This window comes from Prenolepis imparis, unplaced genomic scaffold (genome assembly GCF_030444845.1).
Source record: "Prenolepis imparis isolate NDT839.2.m4 unplaced genomic scaffold, iyPreImpa1.0 SCAF_1, whole genome shotgun sequence".
Classification (NCBI taxonomy): Eukaryota; Metazoa; Arthropoda; class Insecta; order Hymenoptera; family Formicidae; genus Prenolepis; species Prenolepis imparis.
In genome coordinates, this window is record NW_028141159.1 from 27,746,725 (window position 1) to 27,768,057 (window position 21,333).

A 21,333-nucleotide genomic window follows, 5' to 3' on the forward strand; every position below is an offset into this window, starting at 1 on the left:
AAGTGTGACTACTATATTTCTTATTTTCTTCCCCCAAACTATGTACGAAAAAGAAGAAAGGAAGGTGTGTAAAAGTCGTCGATTTTTGTCCCCAGCCGGCAAATAAAATTTGTATGTTTTTTTATAGTTTTTTGGCTGTAGAATCATGTGGTGCAATTAGTTTTCCATAAACATGATGGGAACATACGTAAAAATGTGAAAGAAGTGAGTAAATAAGTACGCTGATGTTCGATATAAGAATGAGGTACATAATGTTTTCTTTTTACGGAATGTTTTAATCCTCAAAAACTATGAAATGTGTGACATTTTGTTGTAATAGAGCTCGAACATAAAAAGAAATAAACCTACGAAAACTCAAAGAATGTAAAACGTGAGATACATGCGCTTCGCGTCATCTTTCCGTCTTTGAGTTCAAATAAAGAAGAAAACATACGAAAATTCTGCGAATGCAAGTCGATAATAAAACCGTCATATTTTGTAACTAAACATCATTATTTAGTCATGGAAATCTTTTTCATCACAACTCAGTTTATGCTATAATTTAAGAGGGCGGGAAGATGACGCAAAGTCCGTGTATCTCTCGTTTTACATTCTTCGAGTTTTCGTAGGTTTATTTCTTTTTATATTCAAACTCTATTACAACAAAATGTCATACATTTTATAATTTTTGAGGATTAAAACATTCTGTAAAAAAATCATTATATATCTCATTCTTATGGAACATCCGCGTGCTTATTTACTCACTTCTTTCACATTTTTATGTATGTTCCCATCATGTTTATGGAAAACTAATTGCACCACGTGATTTTACAGCCGAAAAACTATAAAAAAACATACAAACTTACTTGCCGGCTGAAAGCAAAAAACGACGACTTTTACATATCCTTCTTTGATGATTTTTATTCGACATTAAAATAAAGTTTTTGATTTTTAAATAGTATCATTCACAAGTATATATAAGTTTCAAATTTTTTTTGTAAATTTCAGTTTATGTTCAATTCATTATCAGTCAATTGTTTAACATTTTACCTTTTAAAAATGCGAGTTTTTAGGTGATATCATTTATCTTAAAAATAATCATTTTTTATTAATGCATTCATCGTACATTATACATATACAATTACTTAACTCGCGATAGAGTCAAGACTCTTATTCTAAATTTTATTCATTCTTAATATTATAATCTTCCTGCTTCTCTGCTTTGTATTTATAATACAATTGTGTATATTTACTTCAGCATAGAGCGATTTTATAATTCTAAGGAAATTGAAACTACAGGATTGTGTATGTGTGTGTTGTAGTTGTTTATATCTGTTCACAATCTCTACTTCATTCTGTAATATTTTACTGACAACTAGATTCTAAAAAACGCATATAATTTTGCATTTACATTTGATTGTAATCATAGTATTTTACATATTGACGGAAATTTTAATCCTAGTAAATTTTTTTTTTATCTAACACATGTACACATAAATGAGGAGTTAAAATTAAATATGTATTAAATACATATTTATTAAATTTTTATATCCACAAAATATCGTGTATTAATATCATTCAATAAATGTAACTGTAAACTAAATATATATTTAGATATTTTCAAAAGATATATATAATCACGCGAGTGCAAATATGAAAATTTATGAAAAGAAAATTGTTGAAAGATCCTAAATAGAAGTGCGTCTTGCACATTATACGCGGGTGTCTATAGAAATTTATTGTTATTTTCCGAATTTGTGTCTGCAATTGTATCGTTAATCCTTCTTTGGCTTTAATGGAGACTAATCGATTTTAAGACCATAATAACTTTAAGTCATTTCCTACAAATTACTTTTAAATTCGATTTTTCGTGTAAATACATTATTGTTAATGATAATAATATAAGTATTAAACTGCATAGTTTAAATGTTCTAAATAATTATAAATCAATGCACTAAAACCAATAAAATATTGTAGATATATTTTTCCTAAAAGATTTTGATATTTTTTCTATATAATAGAAGCAAAATATATACAAAGCTCTATTCTATTATAAATTTTTTTTTCTTTTTATTTTATAACATCAATGACTCCGATTATAACACGCATAAATTTAAGAATACTATTTGTTTTCAATTAATCATTAATACAATTTCATTTAGTCGTAATATTGACGTCTACCATTGCCTTTGAATGACAAACTATGTATAATCTGCTCCTATCATGTTGAGGCCTTTCTCGTCATGTTTATAGTTTCTATATATTAAAATAAATAGTTTGTGCAAAACAAAACGAGTCATATGATCTATAGATAAATTATATTAGCTAAATTATATTCGGTGATATACAATAATTATATTGTATCTATATAAAAAAAAAACATGATTCGAGAATTTTCATCTTTTTTTAATTATTGTAATATTTTACGTGTGAAAAAATTATGTTTATAAGGAATGTGTGTAAAATCTATTTCTAGTGCTGCATAAACATATATAGATGCAAAAGATACATTGTGGTTTCTTTTTCCATCAAATGCTATTAGCATGTGATGTAAAAAATAACATAAATATAAGAGAAAAGGATACGACATCAAAGTAAAGGATCAATTGTTTAAGTTATATAAGTCTAGTAGAAAATACTGATTAAAACTTTCATCAGTGTGTGTGCTATTTTGTGCCGTGGCAAGCTGCATAAACTAGGAGTCACTGATATTTTGCATAAAAGTTGTCACGTCTGTCGTTTAATAGTCGGCGCAAGAATCTTGAAAAGGAAGAACTAATTTAACACACATTTCGTACATAACATAACATGCTTGTAATACGATTATACTCGACTTTGAGATCAACCCACGTATCATCGCACAAGCACCGCTTGTGTGAAATTTGTCACAACCTAAACATTAAGTTCCATCAATAGTCCTAAAATCAATTTTATAGTTATTGCCTTAAACAAATAGTATAATACAATATAGACAATTCTAATACAATTCCCATTCGAGTCAGGTGCACTTCATAGAGCGATGACTTTTTCGCTTGCTTAAAGCTCGAGTTTTATCGCTCAGCTATAACATTCTTATCATATGCTATGGCTTTTGTTTTACTTTTTCTTCAATAAACACTATAGCGCGGCAGAATTACAATTGTCGACTAGTGGCGATAATGGACCGATCTTTCCTCTTCCACTTCCCGCTCGGTCTGTCTCATACTGAACATCCAAGGATAAACCTAAAATACAAAATACCTTTAGATTGCATAATACAACACTGGCAGATCCTAGAAGGGAGAGATTTTGGGATTAAAACTTCTTTTCCAAATTAACAAAAAATTAGTTATGCTGATTTGATTTCATGATTTAACGCCGTCTGACGATGTAAAAAAAAAAATGAAAAAAAAAGAGTTAAAAAGAAAAAAGAGCTCGAGGGCAATCATTTTAAAATAAAATGAAAAAAAATATGTAAAAAAAATATTACAAAATTGTAAAAAAAAGTAAAAATAAGATCAGAAGTTTTATCGTCATTGATCCTGGAGTAAAAACTAATTGTAAGCGTGATACTAAGAAAGAAAAATATCAAATCAAATAATTTTGCCAAAACCCCTCCCATTATTGACGTTAAGATCTGTGATATATGATAAGAGAAGATATTAAATTTTTGACATTTTTATATGTTATTTGTGCGTATACAGGGTGTCCCAGGATTTAACCGACAAATTGTGGGAGCATATTTTCTAAGTAAAAATAAAAAAAAAATGATATATCAAATTTGGCTAGAAATGCTTTATTACAAAGTTATAAACAAATATTAAAATAGAACATGAAATAGGTAACAATAAATTTTTCCTTGCAGAGAACATTAATGGAACAATTTAGTAACGCATTTCAAAATGTCGCCCTTGCGCAATAATACAAGCATGATTCGATGTAATACGGAACTTATTGCAGTGCAAAGAATCCTAATTCTACGTGAAGTTGGATTACGGTTAAATCAGCTAGTTTTCTTATATGTTGTAGCTTATGATCTGCTGAACTAAAGATGCAATAGTCTCAAAGTAAAATAATGGATAGTTATTGAGCTACAGCCAGTCAAATAACTCGAGTTTTTCATGTTTTACTGGCTGTAAATCAGTAACTGTCTATTATTTATCTTTGAGCCCATTACATTTTTTGTTCAGCAGGTTATAAGCTAAAATATATAAGAAAACTAGCTGATTTTATTAAGATCCAATTTTATATAGGATTAATGCAGAGTTTTTAAATATAAACTTTGTAATGAAGCATTTCTAGCCAAACTTCATATAAATTTGTTTCTTATTTCCACTTGTAGAATATCCTCCCACATTTGTTGGTTAAATCCTGGGTCACCCTGTATATAAGAATATTTATGAAAGACACAAAGATATTTTGCGATTTATAGAAAAATCTCAATGTACTATTAATACGTTTAACTGATCGATAAAAATTGCATTTGCAGGAGAATTTTTCGATGAATCCCGTCACCATAAATATATTTGGCATATTTGACAACCTTTAACGTACATTTCTGATATGCGTATTTACCGGAGGGCCTCCGGGATGTGGATGGATGATGCAATGATCCCGTCGACATGGTATTTGATTCGGGAATAAACGCAGCTACCAACAGCGCGCAGATCACAAGTAATGCACCAAACACGAACGGCGGCCCCGGTACAAGCTGCAAGTGTCATTTAATCAATGTTTTAAGGTTTGCTTAAACAATATTTATACACACATAAATACATTTTTTTTTCCTTTTAATAAGTTTAATACAACATATGCATATACACGTACATATATGAAAAATTTATAAAGAAACAAGATTAAAAGAAACTATGCTTACCTGTAGATACAATGTATGTACCTGAGGCATTATGTCAAGATGCGTACTAGTTCCCGTCCTATTGTTCTCATCCACAAATAATGGTTTCAAGGGAAGATTTGGCGTGTCGTCGTTAAGATCAACGTGAAAAAGATAGAATATAACACCAAACATAGCAGGACCAAGTCCATTGCAGAGACCACGCATCCCTGTTACCATGCCTTGTACTAATCCTTGCTTATCAGCATCAGAATGCATGGATACGAATGCGGAAATTGCGGGGTATGTTATGCTTGATACAGAGGCAAGAACTCCAGCAGCCCACATCATCCTTGAAACAATTAATATTCAATAAGCTATGAGAAATACGCTTATCCTCGATATATTTTGATAGGAAAGAGATGGTCGTTGAACAAAAAGTAGTAGATGTACGGTTTTCTAGTTTTGATATACTGTGTATTCAAATTATTTAAATAAAGGATTGAAAAGAATAAGCTAATAAGAACCCAGTCAAATTATTTAAGTATTGAAATATGGAAAATTACATTGTCATTGCCTCAACTATTTAACCAATTATATTAATTATTGAGTAATATATTATACTAAATACAGGGTGTTTCAGAAGGAATGGTTCAGCATTCTAGGACATGATTGTACACATCATTTTAAGCAAAAAAGTTTATATAAACATGTGTTCTATTCTGAACAGTTATAAAGATACGTGTCCAATTTTAAGAACAAATACATTTATTAACTTAGTAGAACCAAATGCTATGAAACAATTATATTAAATTTTCGTCGTTTCCTGTTACCATGATTACGAATGTAAACATTAGATCACGTTTTATAAGTCCTGTGTTAATTTGAAATTTTTTATTTCTGGTGTAATTAAAATGCCTCATATTCACTCAAACCAAAATTATTGTCAATTAATTGAAATTAATATTAATTATTCAAATTTATTGTAAACTTAAAATTTAATATTAAAATTTAAAATTGTTTCATAGAATTTGGTTCTATTAAGTTAATAAATTTATTTTGTCTTAAAACTGAATACATTGTATCTTTATAACGGAATAGGACACATGTTTATATGAACTTTTTGCTTAAAATGATATGTATAATCATGTCCTAGAATGCTGACCATTCTTCCTAAAACACCCTGCATAAATAGAAAATTACCATGTTTGCGAGCCGAATCCATACCACATTAGCTGCAACATCTCAAATAACAAACCAAGCATTATAGTATGTTTGCTACCGAGTGTTCTCATTAAAGGTCCTAATATAATCTGTGCTCCCACACTCAGGATGCCGACTACAGCAATAAATATAGCCACCATAAAACCGGAGAAGCCCATAGCCAGTTTTAAATAAACAAATATACAACTATACTGTCCCGCTTCAGGAAGGTAGCTCAGGAACACAGTAACACACAGCATTAGAATGGTATGATCTTTTCCAACCTGTGTCAAACAAATATCTATATCCACATCTATATTTATAAAATAATATTCTTATTCTATATTTATGTCATATTTGTTACATTCTCCTATTTAAAAAAATTATATATACATACATCTGCTGATCGATAAAAGATGTAACATATAACATACATACATGCTTTAAAGTTTTTACCTTTCCAAGAGCAGCAAATGGGTCAGCTTGCTCCCATGATATAGGTGCTGGGGGACGTGTTTTTTCAGGCAAACTTTCAGGTACAGCCACTAATATGAAAAACACATCCAAGACTGCAATAGCAGTTGCTAATGCTACGGCAAGATTTTCTCCATATGTTGTCATAGTATAAGCACCCAAAGCTGGACTTATCACCATACTTGCAGCAAAAGTTGCAGATACCTAAAAGATAAGAAAAAAATACATGTATATACATGCAATTTATCTTATAAATTAGATTTTCATATAAAATTTGGACATTCAAATATTATAATATTATATTGCCATTCGTAATCATGATATTAAAATGTACACATACCAAACCATACGCTAGCGATCTTTGATTTTCTTCCGTTACATCTGCGACATACGCAAATACCACTGAAAATGTGCAGGCAAATACGCCACTGATAGAAATCATGGCAAAGAACCACCATGTATTGATACTCATTAGGGGAATCGGCGCACATGTGAAGGCCACTGTGATAAGTAGAAAGAATTTTCGACCCCATACGTCGGAGAGGGCACCGATCAGTGGCGCGGAAAGAAAAGATAGAATTCCTTTGATTCCCATTATCAGACCATTCATCAGGAACGTGTGATCCGGAAATGTTTCATTCAATACCGAAATAATAGGCATGGTCAATAATCCCCATGCGAAGAATTCCAAAAATATTACAACTAACGCGTGATACACGCTCGCCTCGCCAACACCGGAACTCTGGAAAATAAAAATAACAATACAATAGCATATTACAAATAAATTATGACACAAAATTATGAGCGTGGTAATTGTATGAATTAAATATGGGTAAATGGACATGAGAAATGGCCTTCTGCAAGTGTCACAAGCGACATTTATGGTATCTTTAGCAGCTGACCTTGAGATGTCTGTAGCATTGTTGAACAAATGTAACAGGAGGTGTAAGTTTAGCTATAGCGTGATCCTGACTATTATGTATCTCAGAACAGGACGGGCCCAAGCCCTCTGTTCCGCCGTTTGCCCCAGGGGGCATGACCCCTAAGAGATGTTACTATATATATTTCTTTTCATATTCACATTCTAATTGACGCTTTTGTCATTTTCCACTCATGTGATACAGAAATAGACAATCTTCTCTTAATATAATATCAGTGTAATGTTTCCACATATCAATTTTTGTTAAATTTTAATTTTTGTCCTTCGATATTATTCCTAGTTTATTTTGCTTCAATCGTCGATTACATTGATTTTTCATAACTTTTTTAATGTAATGTTCCAAAAAATATTGCACCGTAATTGAAATACATACACTCTAATATGCACTTTGCTATATTTTAGCTTAATTATTTTGCAAATAATTTTTTCGATTATTCTATCATTATTGTTACATTTACTGACATATTAGATTTGCATTACAAATGAGATCATTATACTGCATATATATCTATCTTCTTATATATCTTTTTTTCACACGGAAATCAATAATGTCTATTTACATAGAAACTCTGATTAATGATATCTATCATAGAGTTGTCAGCTCTTTTTATATATCTTTCTTAATTAATTCTGCAAATTTTCTATTTTAATAAAAAATATTAATCAATCGCAAGATAGATGCACAATAAGTCACTGTTGTCATGTATGTGTGTGTATGTATGTGTGTATTCTTTTCTTCTTGTAATTTTTTAAATTATATTTATAAGTTATAAGAATATGAATGTGTGATTTTTAACTTCTTGACAATCAATTATTAATGTTTGAATTCTGTTGTGGCAGTATAAAGCTCACGCTGACATCCTTCTGCTGTCATATCCTTGTAAAATCTGTACAACAGTTCTTAATCTTGATGTATACAGCATGCCTTTGCAGCGTGTATATGTCAGAAATATCTCTGAGATCTCGTTTCTCTCCGATCACATGATATAATTAACTTTGCAATATTTTTCTATTCATTTGGTACACGGTGCCAAAATCGGTGCGCGTCATCATCTTGGTTTCTTGGCAAAAGTTGCGAGAATTTTATAGAGGGAAGCAAATTTTGCAAAGCAAATTCACACACATATATACACAGTTAGATATAAAGTTTAGGATTTAACGGAGCAGCTCTCTTAAAATTGCACGCGTAGCATATATTTCTTTTTTTTCTCTCTACGCATCGTGTTCTCCTCGGTGGAAAAATCTCGCCACGATTTACATGGAACGGAGATGCGTTAAAAAAAACCGTAGGAGCATCCCTCTTCCGAGTCCATTAAAAGTGAATCCCGAAGTGGGATTCTCTCGCGCAGCCTTGACGTGCACGGACAGTCGTGGCCAAGCTGTGACGTCATAGAATTCCACGACACGCGAAAAATTCGACGATGAGTGATTTGATGTGACGTTGAAGCTTATCGCGCGTTTCTTCTTCGCTTTTATATTCAAATGTCGAAACTGACAACTAACAAGCGCTAGACTGAAAAATCAAACCTCCGCATTGCAACTGCTCCTATACTGATCCCCCCCCCTTTTCCCATCCCCCACCTCCCCGACGCTCTTCTGCCTACAGCCTTTTCGAGCTAACTCTGAACTCGGCCTAACCTAACCTAACCAACAACTGGCCAACAGCTGACGGATCGTTCGCGCAAGTTTTCGGAGTCCGCGAAAAAAAAGGAAAAAGATTTTTACTCGTTATATTTTATATTATAGCAATAAGTTTTCATTCTCCGTGAATCATTCTGACGGATTATCGGAACGATTGAAGATACATCGTATAAAAAAATTGATCGATGCGCGCGTGACATTTGGCCGCTTTTGTATGGCGCTTTTCGCACGCACACGCACACAAATTCACACATACAGACGCACACATGCGCGCGCGCATCTATACACATATACGGTACTAAGAAAATAATATACATAATACATATACATATATATATATATATATATATGTATATGTATAATCCTATACATAGGATACTTTTGCAATAATTATGTTAAACCTCGATAGAAAAATATTTATAAAATTTATAAAATTATATGACGAAATCTGAATGAAATTTGAAATGCTGCAATTATTTATCTATATTTGAAACAATACATGTAGTTTAAACTTTTAAGTAAATATACAGGGTATCCCATTTTAACTTTCGGATTAAAATTTCTCAAAAACCAAGGCTTTTAACGAAAAATGTTTTATACAAAAGTATAAAAGTTTTATACAAATATAATAATATAATAAAAAATAATACAAACACAAATAATAATATACTCGTCAAAAAAATTATCGCAACACGTAATTAATATCAAAATTTAGCATAAATTCAAATAAGCGTATCTCAGCGAAAACTTATCGTATTTACAAAATTTTTTTTTGTTTTAAAGGGTAAAGTCTCTACTTGAAGGAACTTTCGTTCGATTTTGATTTTATTCTCTCCCCCTTTCTCCATCCCTTTAAAAGGAGGGACGTGTTTTTTTTTTTTTCAAAAAATTGCATAGTTTGACGAATTCTACGGAGTGTACTAAATTTTTTTCACAAATATCATCATAACTATCGTAAAATATGGACTTTTCTCTACAAATTAAAAAAAAAAATTGAATACCGTACGATTTTTTTTCGCGAAGTTACAGCATATCAAAGTTACCTATGCATTTTTGCCTATGTATTCAATTACCGCCAACATTAGCATTATCCGATGGGCACTACGGGGAAGTTGCTGGTCGGATTTTGCCCATCGTGTGTGTATGTGTGTGTGTGTGTTGGGGCAGGGATATATGTTCGTATTTAAAATTGTGTATTTCTGCCTCGTCTTCGGATGACCTTTTATGGGAAGATGGCTGCATGATTTTGAAAGACTACCAACCAATTTCCAGCAATTGGAAGCAGCCCTACATCGAATATGGTTCGAAATTCTGCAAGCCACAATTAGAGCCTGCATTAATATGCGTAAGCGCCTGCAAGAAGTCATCCGAAGACGAGGCAGAAATATACAATTTTAAATACGAACACATATCCCTGCCCCAACACACACACACGATGGGCAAAATCCGACCAGCAACCTCCCCGTAGTGCCCATCGGGTAATGCTAATGTTGGCGGTAATTAAATATATAGGCAAAAATGCATAGGTAACTTTGATATGCTGTAACTTCGCGAAAAAAAATCGTACGGTATTCAATTTTTTTTTTAATTTGTAGAGAAAAGTCCATATTTTACGATAGTTATGATGATATTTGCGAAAAAAATTTAGTACACTCCGTAGAGTTCGTCAAACTATGCAATTTTTTGAAAAAAAAACACGTCCCTCCTTTTAAAGGGATGGAGAAAGGGGGAGAGAATAAAATCAAAATCGAACGAAAGTTCCTTAAAGTTGAGATTTTACCCTTTAAAACAAAAAAAAAAAAATTTTGAAATACGACAATTTTTCGCGGAGATACGCTTATTTGAATTTATGCTTATTTATAAAATTTTGATATTAATTACGTGTTGCGATAATTTTTTTGACGAGTGCATATTAACAAATATAATAAAATATTTTTTTATACAAATATAGCCTTATGATTAAAAAAGATTTGTACTTTGCAATGTGCAATTACACATTTTTTAAAAATAACTATATGTTTTTGATTTATCTCATTATTCTACGCAAAAAATTATATTAAAGTAAGATTATTAAAAAATGAGTATATTACAAGATATTTCATATTTTTTGTAAAAAGATACAAGCGTAAAATCAGGATAAAGCATAAAATATCTCGTAAACCATTCATTTTTCGACTATTCAATTCTAACAATTTTTAATTCAATATTACGAAGAATTGATTCATGTAAGAAAATTATAGTGGAAAATTATAGGCGTTTAAAAAGGTAATGATGACCTCGAAATCTCGAAAATGCCTCCACCTGGAATAAGACTAGGTTTACAATAAGATGTCCCCTTCGAAATCCTACAACTTTTGTATAAAACATTTTTCGATAAAAACCTTGGTTTTCGAGAAATTTCAATCCGAAAGTTAAAATGAGACACCCTGTACATAAATATTTGCACAATTTATTTCTAAATGGTATTTTAGCAAAACAGCGTTATAGCGAATCATTTTAGTAAAATATTTGCAAAATTAAATTTGAAAAAAATTATCTAATAATAAATAATAAATAATAATTGATAAATGTATTGTTTTATTATTTTTAAAATATTTTATGAAATAAAATGAATAAATATGTAAAATGTGCTTAGAAAATGCACAATTATTTTGAAATTATAATTTTAAAATGTTATAACATGAAATATTACACAATCATTATAATAAATATAACACAATAATTGTGCATAATTTATACCCTAAATTGAATAAATCAATTTTTGGGCAAATATCATTTAGAAATTTTATTCTGACAAAACCACTGCGTTATGGCAAAGCATCATGCAATCATTGTAAAATTCCTTCTTTCCGTGATGCAATTATTGTACAATATTTGAGCCATTTTCCTATCAGAAAAGTAATTTTGCAAAACGCACACATACACATATCTTTTGCTAAAATTGAATTTTATAGTTATAGATTATATTACACATTTCATGCACGTTTGATGCACGCTATCTCAAATTAAATTTCTTTGTGAAATTTTAAATTTAAGAATGTTTAAATAATAATTATACAATTTATATTGTAATAGTTTTCATAAAAAAATTAATTATAAAATTAATTTTTGAATTGTCTGGCAATAATTGTGCTAATGATTCACGCTAATATTACAAATTATAGTAGCATTTATTTTAGGCGTCAATTTTATAAAGATTGCTACATGTTATAATAATTAGATAATTTAAAATCAATAACTTTAAAATTTAAATTTAAAATTATAATACATTATATACATATTTTAAAATTAAAATAATGCTAAACATTTTTTGCATGCTTTTCTATCGCGGATATTGTTTTGCTTTTCAACTATAAAATGTTTTTTCAGAATTCTTCAGAATTTTTTTTTTTCAGAGATTTGTCAGAATTATAACAAATAATTCAAAAATCTCATACGCTAAGAAAAAGAAGAAATGGAGTTACATTCTTCCAGTGGATAGATTACCGAATGAGATTATAATCTGCTTTATGGTAAAAACAGAATTTATCTCAAGCAATTCAATTAACATTGATTATTGAATACAACATTATTGGTACAAATAAATAGCTTGTGGAACTATAATACTGATTATAAGAAGAAAGATTTTAAACATCAAGAGTGTAAATGTAAAAATATACACACACACACACACACACACACACACACGTGTATAATTTATAGATAACAGCCAAGATGTAAAAAGTTATTTTAATAGCTTTGATTTTTCATCTCACACATTGATATTTCTTTTGTGATTTTACAATTTGCAAAAATATACTAATTGGCTGATAGTACGTCATAATAAATTGTACAATATAAAAAGAATTTTATAATTATTGATTCCTTTTTTGTAATTATGTATTATACATATATCTTGCTCTGTGAAAACAGGAAAAGATATAAATGCAAATTAGAGAATATAAGTAAAATTATATGTATGTATGCAAATAAGATAACAATTTGAGATATTTTAAATATATACACAAATATTTGTTTTCGAATCTAATTCACACACATACACGCTCTCATAAGTAATATAATGTAATATGATAATTGTGAAGGAGAGGGGCTTCCTCACTGATTTGGCTGAAACTTCACAATTTTGTGTATTTTGGTGCGTAAAACATGAATCTATAAAAATTGTCACTCTTAATTAGGAAAAATGAGTAAGTACTAAAGTTGACAGTTGCGTAGTTAGGATATCTGTTATATCAACATGATGTAAACACACTGTTCAATATACCAACTATTTTCTACTTTAACAAAAAACATAAATTATTATTTTCTTTAGAAAATATGCAGTTTTGTTGTACTGAATATGTTGTAATATATTGAATTAAAAAGTTAAAAAAGATGGAAAAGAGTTTGTTTTTTTAAAACAGAGAATAATTGGTATATTGAAAAATACTCAATAACTTTTTTTCTAATTGAGAGTGATAATTTTAATTTATATAACTTAAATTTATGTTTTATGCACCAAAATACACATAACTGTGAAGTTTCAGCCAAATCGGTGAGGAAGTCCTCCTTCACAATTACCATAAATTTTTATGAAAAAATTAAAATTTTTATAGATATTAATATTCTCATGCTCTCTATATAATTTGTATATATTTGTAACAAATAGATATCATTCTTTAACTATTGTCTGTCTAGTCTCAATATTTTCGCTTAAATATTTTTAATTTACATAAACGCAAGTTTGCACATAGTAAATAGAGTTTCTCATTTCTTTAATATTTATTATATTATGTACATGAGAAGATAATAAGAACAAGATAAGACAATTTGACGGATTCTCTCTCATTGTAATCGCAGAGAATTAGTGAGCGAGAGAGAATTAGTGAGCGAGAGAGAGAGAGAGAGAGAGAGAGAGAGAGAGAGAGAGAGAGAGAGAGAGAGAGAGAGAGAGAGAGAGAGAGAGAGAGAGAGGGGGGGGGGGAGAGAGAGAGAGAAAGAAAGAGAGAAAACGCTAGGCTTAGCTTATTGTTACAAGGTTAAAGGTTAAGATTTGGGAAAATTCTGTAATACCGTAATAACTCCATCCTTCATAATGGACTTTCGGCTTCGTATGATCATGCCCACGACCTTCTTAGAGACCTTGGCAGGCATATTCACGCACTGCGCGCACAAATTCTTTCGCTTCTTCAATTTCATGAATTCTTAGAATCTTGTTGACACGGTAGGAGTCATTTTCCCGCGACACCGCAATTTATCGCAGCCTATTACGCGAGAAGGATTTGTACTTCGTACTTTCAGCTCCGAATCCTTTTCATGACGGTATTCCACATAATACACGATACAAATGTCGAAGAGAACAAACGAACGTACTGTCCGCGTGTCCGCGACCAACGACCAACACAGACTATCGTCACAATAAGGTTTGTTCTTTATTGCTTACAGTGCACTGCACTGAACTAAACTAGTGCAAGCAGGGACAAGCTGGTATAGGGTGCGCTCGGGGAGCGCGCTTTTATAGAGTCCCTATGTAAAGCCTTGTGTCACCGACGAGATACTATTAAAGACCGATGGTCTTACGGGAGTTTGTGTCGCTCGAAAAAGATTGCTGCGCGCTAGCGCCATCTCAGTAATATTGCGGTCGCAGTGAGAAACAGTAATTGAAAATAAGAGATAATATGATAACACGCGAAATGCAATTATTCGAAAAAAATATATTATATCGAGTACATACGAGATATTAATAATATATATATAGGTATATACACACACATGTATGTGTATATACAATATATCTTTTTTTTTAAAAAACTACTACTTTGAATAAAAATATTATACATAAAAAATAAAGAATACTTTTTTTTCAATTTTTGAAGAATTCTAGTATAATATTTCAAGAGTCCTCCGTTATAATATTTGGCAAATTTCGAAACATCGAGCAGTGTGTATAATTTCTCTCTCTCTTTCTTTCTTTCTCTCCTCTCTCCTTCTCTCTTCCTTTCTTCTTTTTTCTCTTGTATGCAAGCATTGAATCTCTCTCGAGGCTTATTATTTTTTATTTTACTTTTCTAACTTATTGTTTTATTTATGTGACAAATGCGGCTTTTTTGCATTTTTTATTTTTATTTTATATTTTTGAATGTAATTTTATTAGATTAATGAGATTTTTTACGATTAAAATGACACCAATCACAACATAAATCAGATAATTTTTTATTAGACAAGTAATTAAAATTGCATATTTTAACTAAAAATTATCCGATTTATGTCGTGTTTGCGGTGTCATTTTAATCGCTAAAATTTCATTAATCCATTAAAATTATTTTCAAACCGATAAAATGCAAATTAAAAGTTTTAGTTTTTATGTATAAAATGTTTACAATCGTGATTATTGTAGATAAGGAAAGATTCCCGATGTCGTCGAAGCGAGAGTGAGAACGAATAAAGAACAAGCGAGATGACGTATCATCAAAGAGTTCCGAAGTCTCTCTCGCGAGGGGGGGGGGGGGTCCCTTTAAATATAATCTTTCATATCATATGTCATGTTACTATTGAAAATACAATTTTTGTATTTCGCATTTTATCGAGTTGAAAATTATTTTAATGAATTAATGAGGTTTTTGCGATTAAAATGACACCAAACATGACATAAATCGGTAATTTTTAATTAAATAAGTGATTAAAATTTTGATTACATATATATAATTAAAAATTACCGATTTTTGGCGTGTTTGGTGTCATTTTAATCGCAAAAATCTCAATAATCCATTAAAATTATTTTCAACTCGATAAAATGCGAAATACAAAAAGTTTATTTTCCATAGTAACATGACATATGATATGAAAGATTATATTTAAAGGGAACCTCGCGAGAGAGATTTCGGAACTCTTTGATGATACGTCATCTCGCTTGTTCTTTATTCGTTCTCGCTCTCGCTCCGACGACATCGGCAATCTTTCCTTATCTACAATAATCACGATTGAAAACATCTTGTACATAAAAACTAAAACTTTTAATTTGCATTTTATCGGTTTGAAAATAATTTTAATGGATTAATAAAATTTTAGCGATTAAAATGACACCAAACACGACATAAATCGGATAATTTTTCATTAGTTAGTAATTAAAATTTTAATTACATTTTTAATAAAATTCATCCAATTTATGTCATGTTTGGTGTCATTCTAATTAGAAAAATCTCATCAATTCATTAAAATTATTTTCGAACCAATAAAATGTAAAATAAAAGTTATAGTTTTTATTTCATAAGATGTTTATCTTCTCGACGTGCTAGAACAGCTCAGAAAGATAAACTGATTCGAAAATCGCGTCTTCCTGCAAAAGCAAGAGCGAGACCGTCAACGAAGAGCGAGCGCGAGAAGACCTATCATATATCAAAGAGTTCCGAAGTCGCTTACAATCGGCTTTCCCCATCTATAGCAATTCATGAATATAAACAGCTTATAAATAAAAACTTAAAACTTTTATTTTACATTATATCAGTTTAAAAGTAATTAATAAAATAATGTTTAATAAATTAATGAAATTAATAATAAATTAATGAAATTTTTACGATTAAAATGATATCAAACACGACATAAATCGGGTAATTTTTAATTAAATATGTAATTTTAATTACTTGTTCAGTGAAGAATTATCCAATTTATGTTGTAATTGATGACATTTTAATCGCAAAAATCTAATTAATTTAATAAAATTATAGTATATTTAAAAATATGTAATATAAAATATAAAAAGTTTAGTACAAGCCATTTATTGTCACATAAATAAAACAAATAGAAAAATAAATAAAATAAAAAATAATGATAATAATGAGAGAGAGAGAGAGAGAGAGAGAGAGAGAGAGAGGGGGGGGGAGGGAATGAGAGGAAGGGAGAGAGAGGGAGAGAGAGAAAAAGGGAGAGAAATATATACTAAATAATATATATATTATATAAATTTAAAAAAAAGTATATTAATAATAATAATCTCTAAACAATGTTTTAAAGAGATTACAATATTCAAAATATTTAAATACGATAATTATATATATATATGTATTTTTTAAATTTGTATATTATTTTAATTTTAATTTTTTAAATTTAATTTATTTATTAATAATTATTAATATTATTATTGTTTTATTATAATAATACTATTTTTATATATTATTTTTTTTATTTATATTAGTGTCATTATATAGTTTATATTCAACATAATTATAATAATTATATATTCATATATAAATAATGAGATAGGAATTTGGTAAGGTAAAGTCGGTAAAATGTTCTTGTTAGTTATCCTCCGTACAGGTTGGAGAATAACTAATATAATCATTACCGACCATATGACGGGCCCACCGAGCCCATTTGGTAGAGACAGAAATTTACCCAGGGCTGACCGTCTTTACTAGTACCTAGTCGGTGCTTGTGTCCACGATACTAGAAATCGGTCCGAGAACTTGAGCTCCGTGAACTTGGCCCCCCAATTTTGACTTTTTGAGTTTTTTTTTTTTTTAATCCTTTGTAAGTCCTTTGTAGGTGATTGTTAGATTAATTAAAACGTTTGTTAGATTAGCCTCGCGCTGCAAAATAAAAAATAAAATTGACCGTGAAGTTAGCCCCCGGTTTTTTATTTTGATCCTATTTAAGTTTTGCAGAGGCTCAATCGATGCGGAATCGTTTGTTGGTCACGAATATGCTAATTAGAACGTTTGTTAGATCGTCGTTTCTTAAATAAAAGCAAAAAACGATATTTGATAATTTTCTAGGGAAATAACCGTGAAGTTAGCCCTCGGCTTTTAATTTCGATTATTTAAGTTTTGCAGAGGCTGAATCGATGCGGAATCGTTTGTTGGTCACGAATATGCTAATTAGAACGTTTGTTAGATCGTCGTTTTATAAATAAAAACAAAAAACGATATTTGATAATTTTCTAGGGAAATAACCGTGAAGTTAGCCCTCGGCTTTTAATTTAGATTATTTAAGTTTTGCAGAGGCTTAATCGATGCGGAATCGTTTGTTGGTCACGAATATGCTAATTAGAACGTTTGTTAGATCGTCGTTTCTTAAATAAAAGCAAAAAACGATATTTCGCGTGTCGCTAATCGCGCTGGTCTGCAGAAGCCATAACGCGTACCGTGTAACCAATCAGAGTCGTTCCGCGTTTTCTATTACGGCTCTGATTGATTACGCGGTACACGGAAAATATCAGTCCATGAGATCGCACTCTAAGGTAAAGCAACTTATCAGCTGATTGGTCAATCCACAATTGTCAACTGGCAACGAGAACATTTGCAACCTATTGTGCATGAAGAATAGAGATAAGGAGGCCGAACTAGCATTGAGGAATTATCGAAATGTGCGACCAAATGTCGAGCCTAATTGTAGTTTATTAATGCTCCGCAAGGTTGCGCTTTTGCCTCACGGGACTCACACGTACACGGTGGACTTTTGTGTTAGTCATTCTCTATCCTTCTTGCTCTACATCCTGCAATCTCTCCTCTCTCTCAAACTAACGAGCATCTTGTGATTGCAATGCCATTTATAGGTACCTATAGGTACTACTATCGGGCCTCGATTTTGGTCGCACATCCCAAACACATAGTTCGGCCTCCTTACCTCTATTCTTCATGCTATTGTGGAATGACCCTAAGAGTGCGTTCACATGGACTGATATTTTCCGCGTAAGGGTGCCGTCACATGGGGCGTAACTTGCGTAAGCGTAACCAGCGGATCGCCAATCACCGAGTTATTCCGATAGAGCCCTTCGTCGAGCTCTATCGGAATAACTCGGTGATTGGCGATCCGCTGGTTACGCTTACGCAAGTTACGCCCCATGTGACGGCACCCTTACGCTGGGTCCACAATAGGTGATTTAAGCCCTAAGTTTTAAGGGGATCCTAAAGGTGGTTCTGCCGTACCGACAGAAAGTGAGGTTAGAATTGACCATAAATCTATTTATTGGCTATACAAATTGTTTTTTACCTGAAATTGGAACGCTTCGCGGTTTGTTAATATTATTACTTTAATTGTGTGAAAGGATTGATCAATCTGTATAGTCAATCAAAATATAAGAAGTTGCAACTAGTTGTATACTCTTTATATTTTGATTGACTATACAGATTGATCAATCCTTTCGCACAATTAAAGTATTAATATTAATAAACCGCGAAGCGTTTCAATTTCAGGTAAAAAACAATCTGTATAGCCAATAAATAGATTTATGGTCGATTCTAACCTCACTTTCTGTCGGTACGGCAGAACCACCTTTAGGATCCCCTTAAGGGTCGGCAGGCGACCCAGGCAAACTCCGAATTGATGTTGGAGACCTCGCGCGGTGACAACGCGAAACTCCGGTTTCAGTGTTACCAACGTTGAAAAACCAATTTCAGGTTCTATGTAGTGGTGTATATCCGTACACGTACACACTATTGCATTGCTCACGCGGACGCACGGTAGAGAGACAAGGATCGATAATCACGTTATCCTTGTTCCTCTACCGTGCTTATCACGTGACATGCTACACGCGAGATACGGCCTGAAAATGCTTTCTGGCCTTCCGTAGCAGAAGGCAGGAATGTAGCAAGGCTAATAAGCATCCACTTTTTGTAAATTTTATATATGCTTATGCACATATGTGCGTATATATAACAAATAGTATCAAAAATTTATATATATGTCTCCAAATTGTACAATGATAAATAATAATAATAAAATAATAATTCGCAGAGTGAACTAATTACAACATGTAAGACACGGGCGCTTATTAGACTTGGCAATTTATTGCTTTTTTACTTCTACTTTTTTATCGATATTTTATGTATCGTCAGCGCGATAGAGAGACAAGGAGAGAACGAGTATTTTAATTCTTGTCTAACATGTAGTGGCAATTGTAGATTTATAGGCTAACAAATATGTATTACTTAATTACTTTTTGATTATATTGATGTTACTGTATAAGAATACTTGCTCCATATAAATCGTGATGTAAAGAACATACGAGTAACATATTATAAATAGCTCAATGCAAGGTGTTCGGTCTGTCACCCTGAAGACTCAAGTTCAAGTCTATCAATATGATTTTTTTAAATAATATATTAGAATATATAAAAATTATTTTAAAAAATATATTTTTAAAGGCGATTAACTTTAAGAATTTTTAAATATTGAAAAGATCAATTATTTTACAACTATCATATACATAAAAATGCAAAATAATTCCGTGAATAAATTAATGTATCCTGTAATAAATCAATAACTAATATATATATATATATATATATATATATATATATATATCAGGGACCCGGACCAAAACCGATAACCGTTCCATAACCGTTTTTTTAGTAGAACAGAAACCGTAAACCGTATTGAAATTCTGATAAATTTATAACACCGGAACCATAACCGGACCGTTAAATTATTTTCGGTTTACGGTTCTTTTCGGTATTTTTTTCTGTTTTTGCGCAAATGACGGAAGTGTCATGATAACTGTCTCCTCGAAGTGCAATATTATACAATTATAATTATAAGAGTATTTTTGTGTCGCCAGTGAAGAATAAAATTAAGCAATTATTGTAAACGACCCAACTGGCTTAATTGATCTTTATTAATTCGATATCATATATAAATATACAGACTACGTTTCGACCTTTGGTTCAGGTCCTTATCAAGTCTAAAATTAAAGGATAATACTATATAGAAGGAATCATTTTATAAAAGCATAGCGCAAACCAAGTTGAAAACAACAATTATTATAAAGTAAATGATTAAAATATACCTTACTTAAATTTTTTTTCTTTTTTCAACGTGTTACAATTCTCTCTGTAGTAAACGTTTCGTATAGATGGTAAAAAACGAACTAAGTTAGACATCCTTTATTATTCTATCATAAATAGGGTTTAAATTCTCTGTGTCTTTATGTAGGTTAATCGTGTTGTTAAATTTTTTTATATAAAACATTTCAGCTATCTCTCTTTTCCTAGTATGTGTTTCACGATGTAAAATATTAAAGGTTGTCCATTTAAAGTCATGTAAATATTCATTTCTATGTTTGCTTATAACGCTTTGGTTACATCATTAACAACTTACAATTAGTCGATCACGCTATTTTGTTATCTGATGAACATTTCCATAATAAGAACTTACATATTGTTAAGGGAATCTTGTCTAATAATTGCTAAAGCAAACATAGAAATGAATATTTACATGACTTTAAATGGACAACCTTTAATATTTTACATCGTGAAACACATACTAGGAAAAGAGAGATAGCTGAAATGTTTTATATAAAAAAATTTAA

General features: G+C 30.9%; 1 protein-coding gene across 7 annotated transcripts; it reads right to left on the reverse strand.

The window, feature by feature from the left end:
- Positions 1 to 1,959: 1,959 nt before the first annotated feature.
- LOC145938111 (solute carrier family 71 member 1) lies at positions 1,960 to 14,517 on the reverse strand. Of its 7 annotated transcripts, none has more exons than XM_083041520.1 (7): positions 14,103 to 14,517; positions 6,810 to 7,211; positions 6,452 to 6,673; positions 5,996 to 6,279; positions 4,835 to 5,144; positions 4,513 to 4,669; positions 1,960 to 3,203 (listed from the first exon to the last, which is right to left on the reverse strand). In XM_083041520.1, the coding sequence occupies exons 1-7, from the start codon at positions 14,226 to 14,228 to the stop codon at positions 3,097 to 3,099; spliced, it is 1,608 nt and encodes a 535-aa protein (XP_082897646.1). In that variant the 5' UTR covers positions 14,229 to 14,517; the 3' UTR covers positions 1,960 to 3,096. The 7 variants fall into 7 exon arrangements, with proteins under 7 accessions (XP_082897646.1, XP_082897658.1, XP_082897639.1 ...); XM_083041532.1 differs by lacking the exon at positions 14,103 to 14,517 and adding an exon at positions 7,372 to 8,968 and having other exon boundaries at positions 4,534 to 4,669; XM_083041513.1 differs by lacking the exon at positions 14,103 to 14,517 and adding an exon at positions 7,372 to 8,967.
- Positions 14,518 to 21,333: the final 6,816 nt, after the last annotated feature.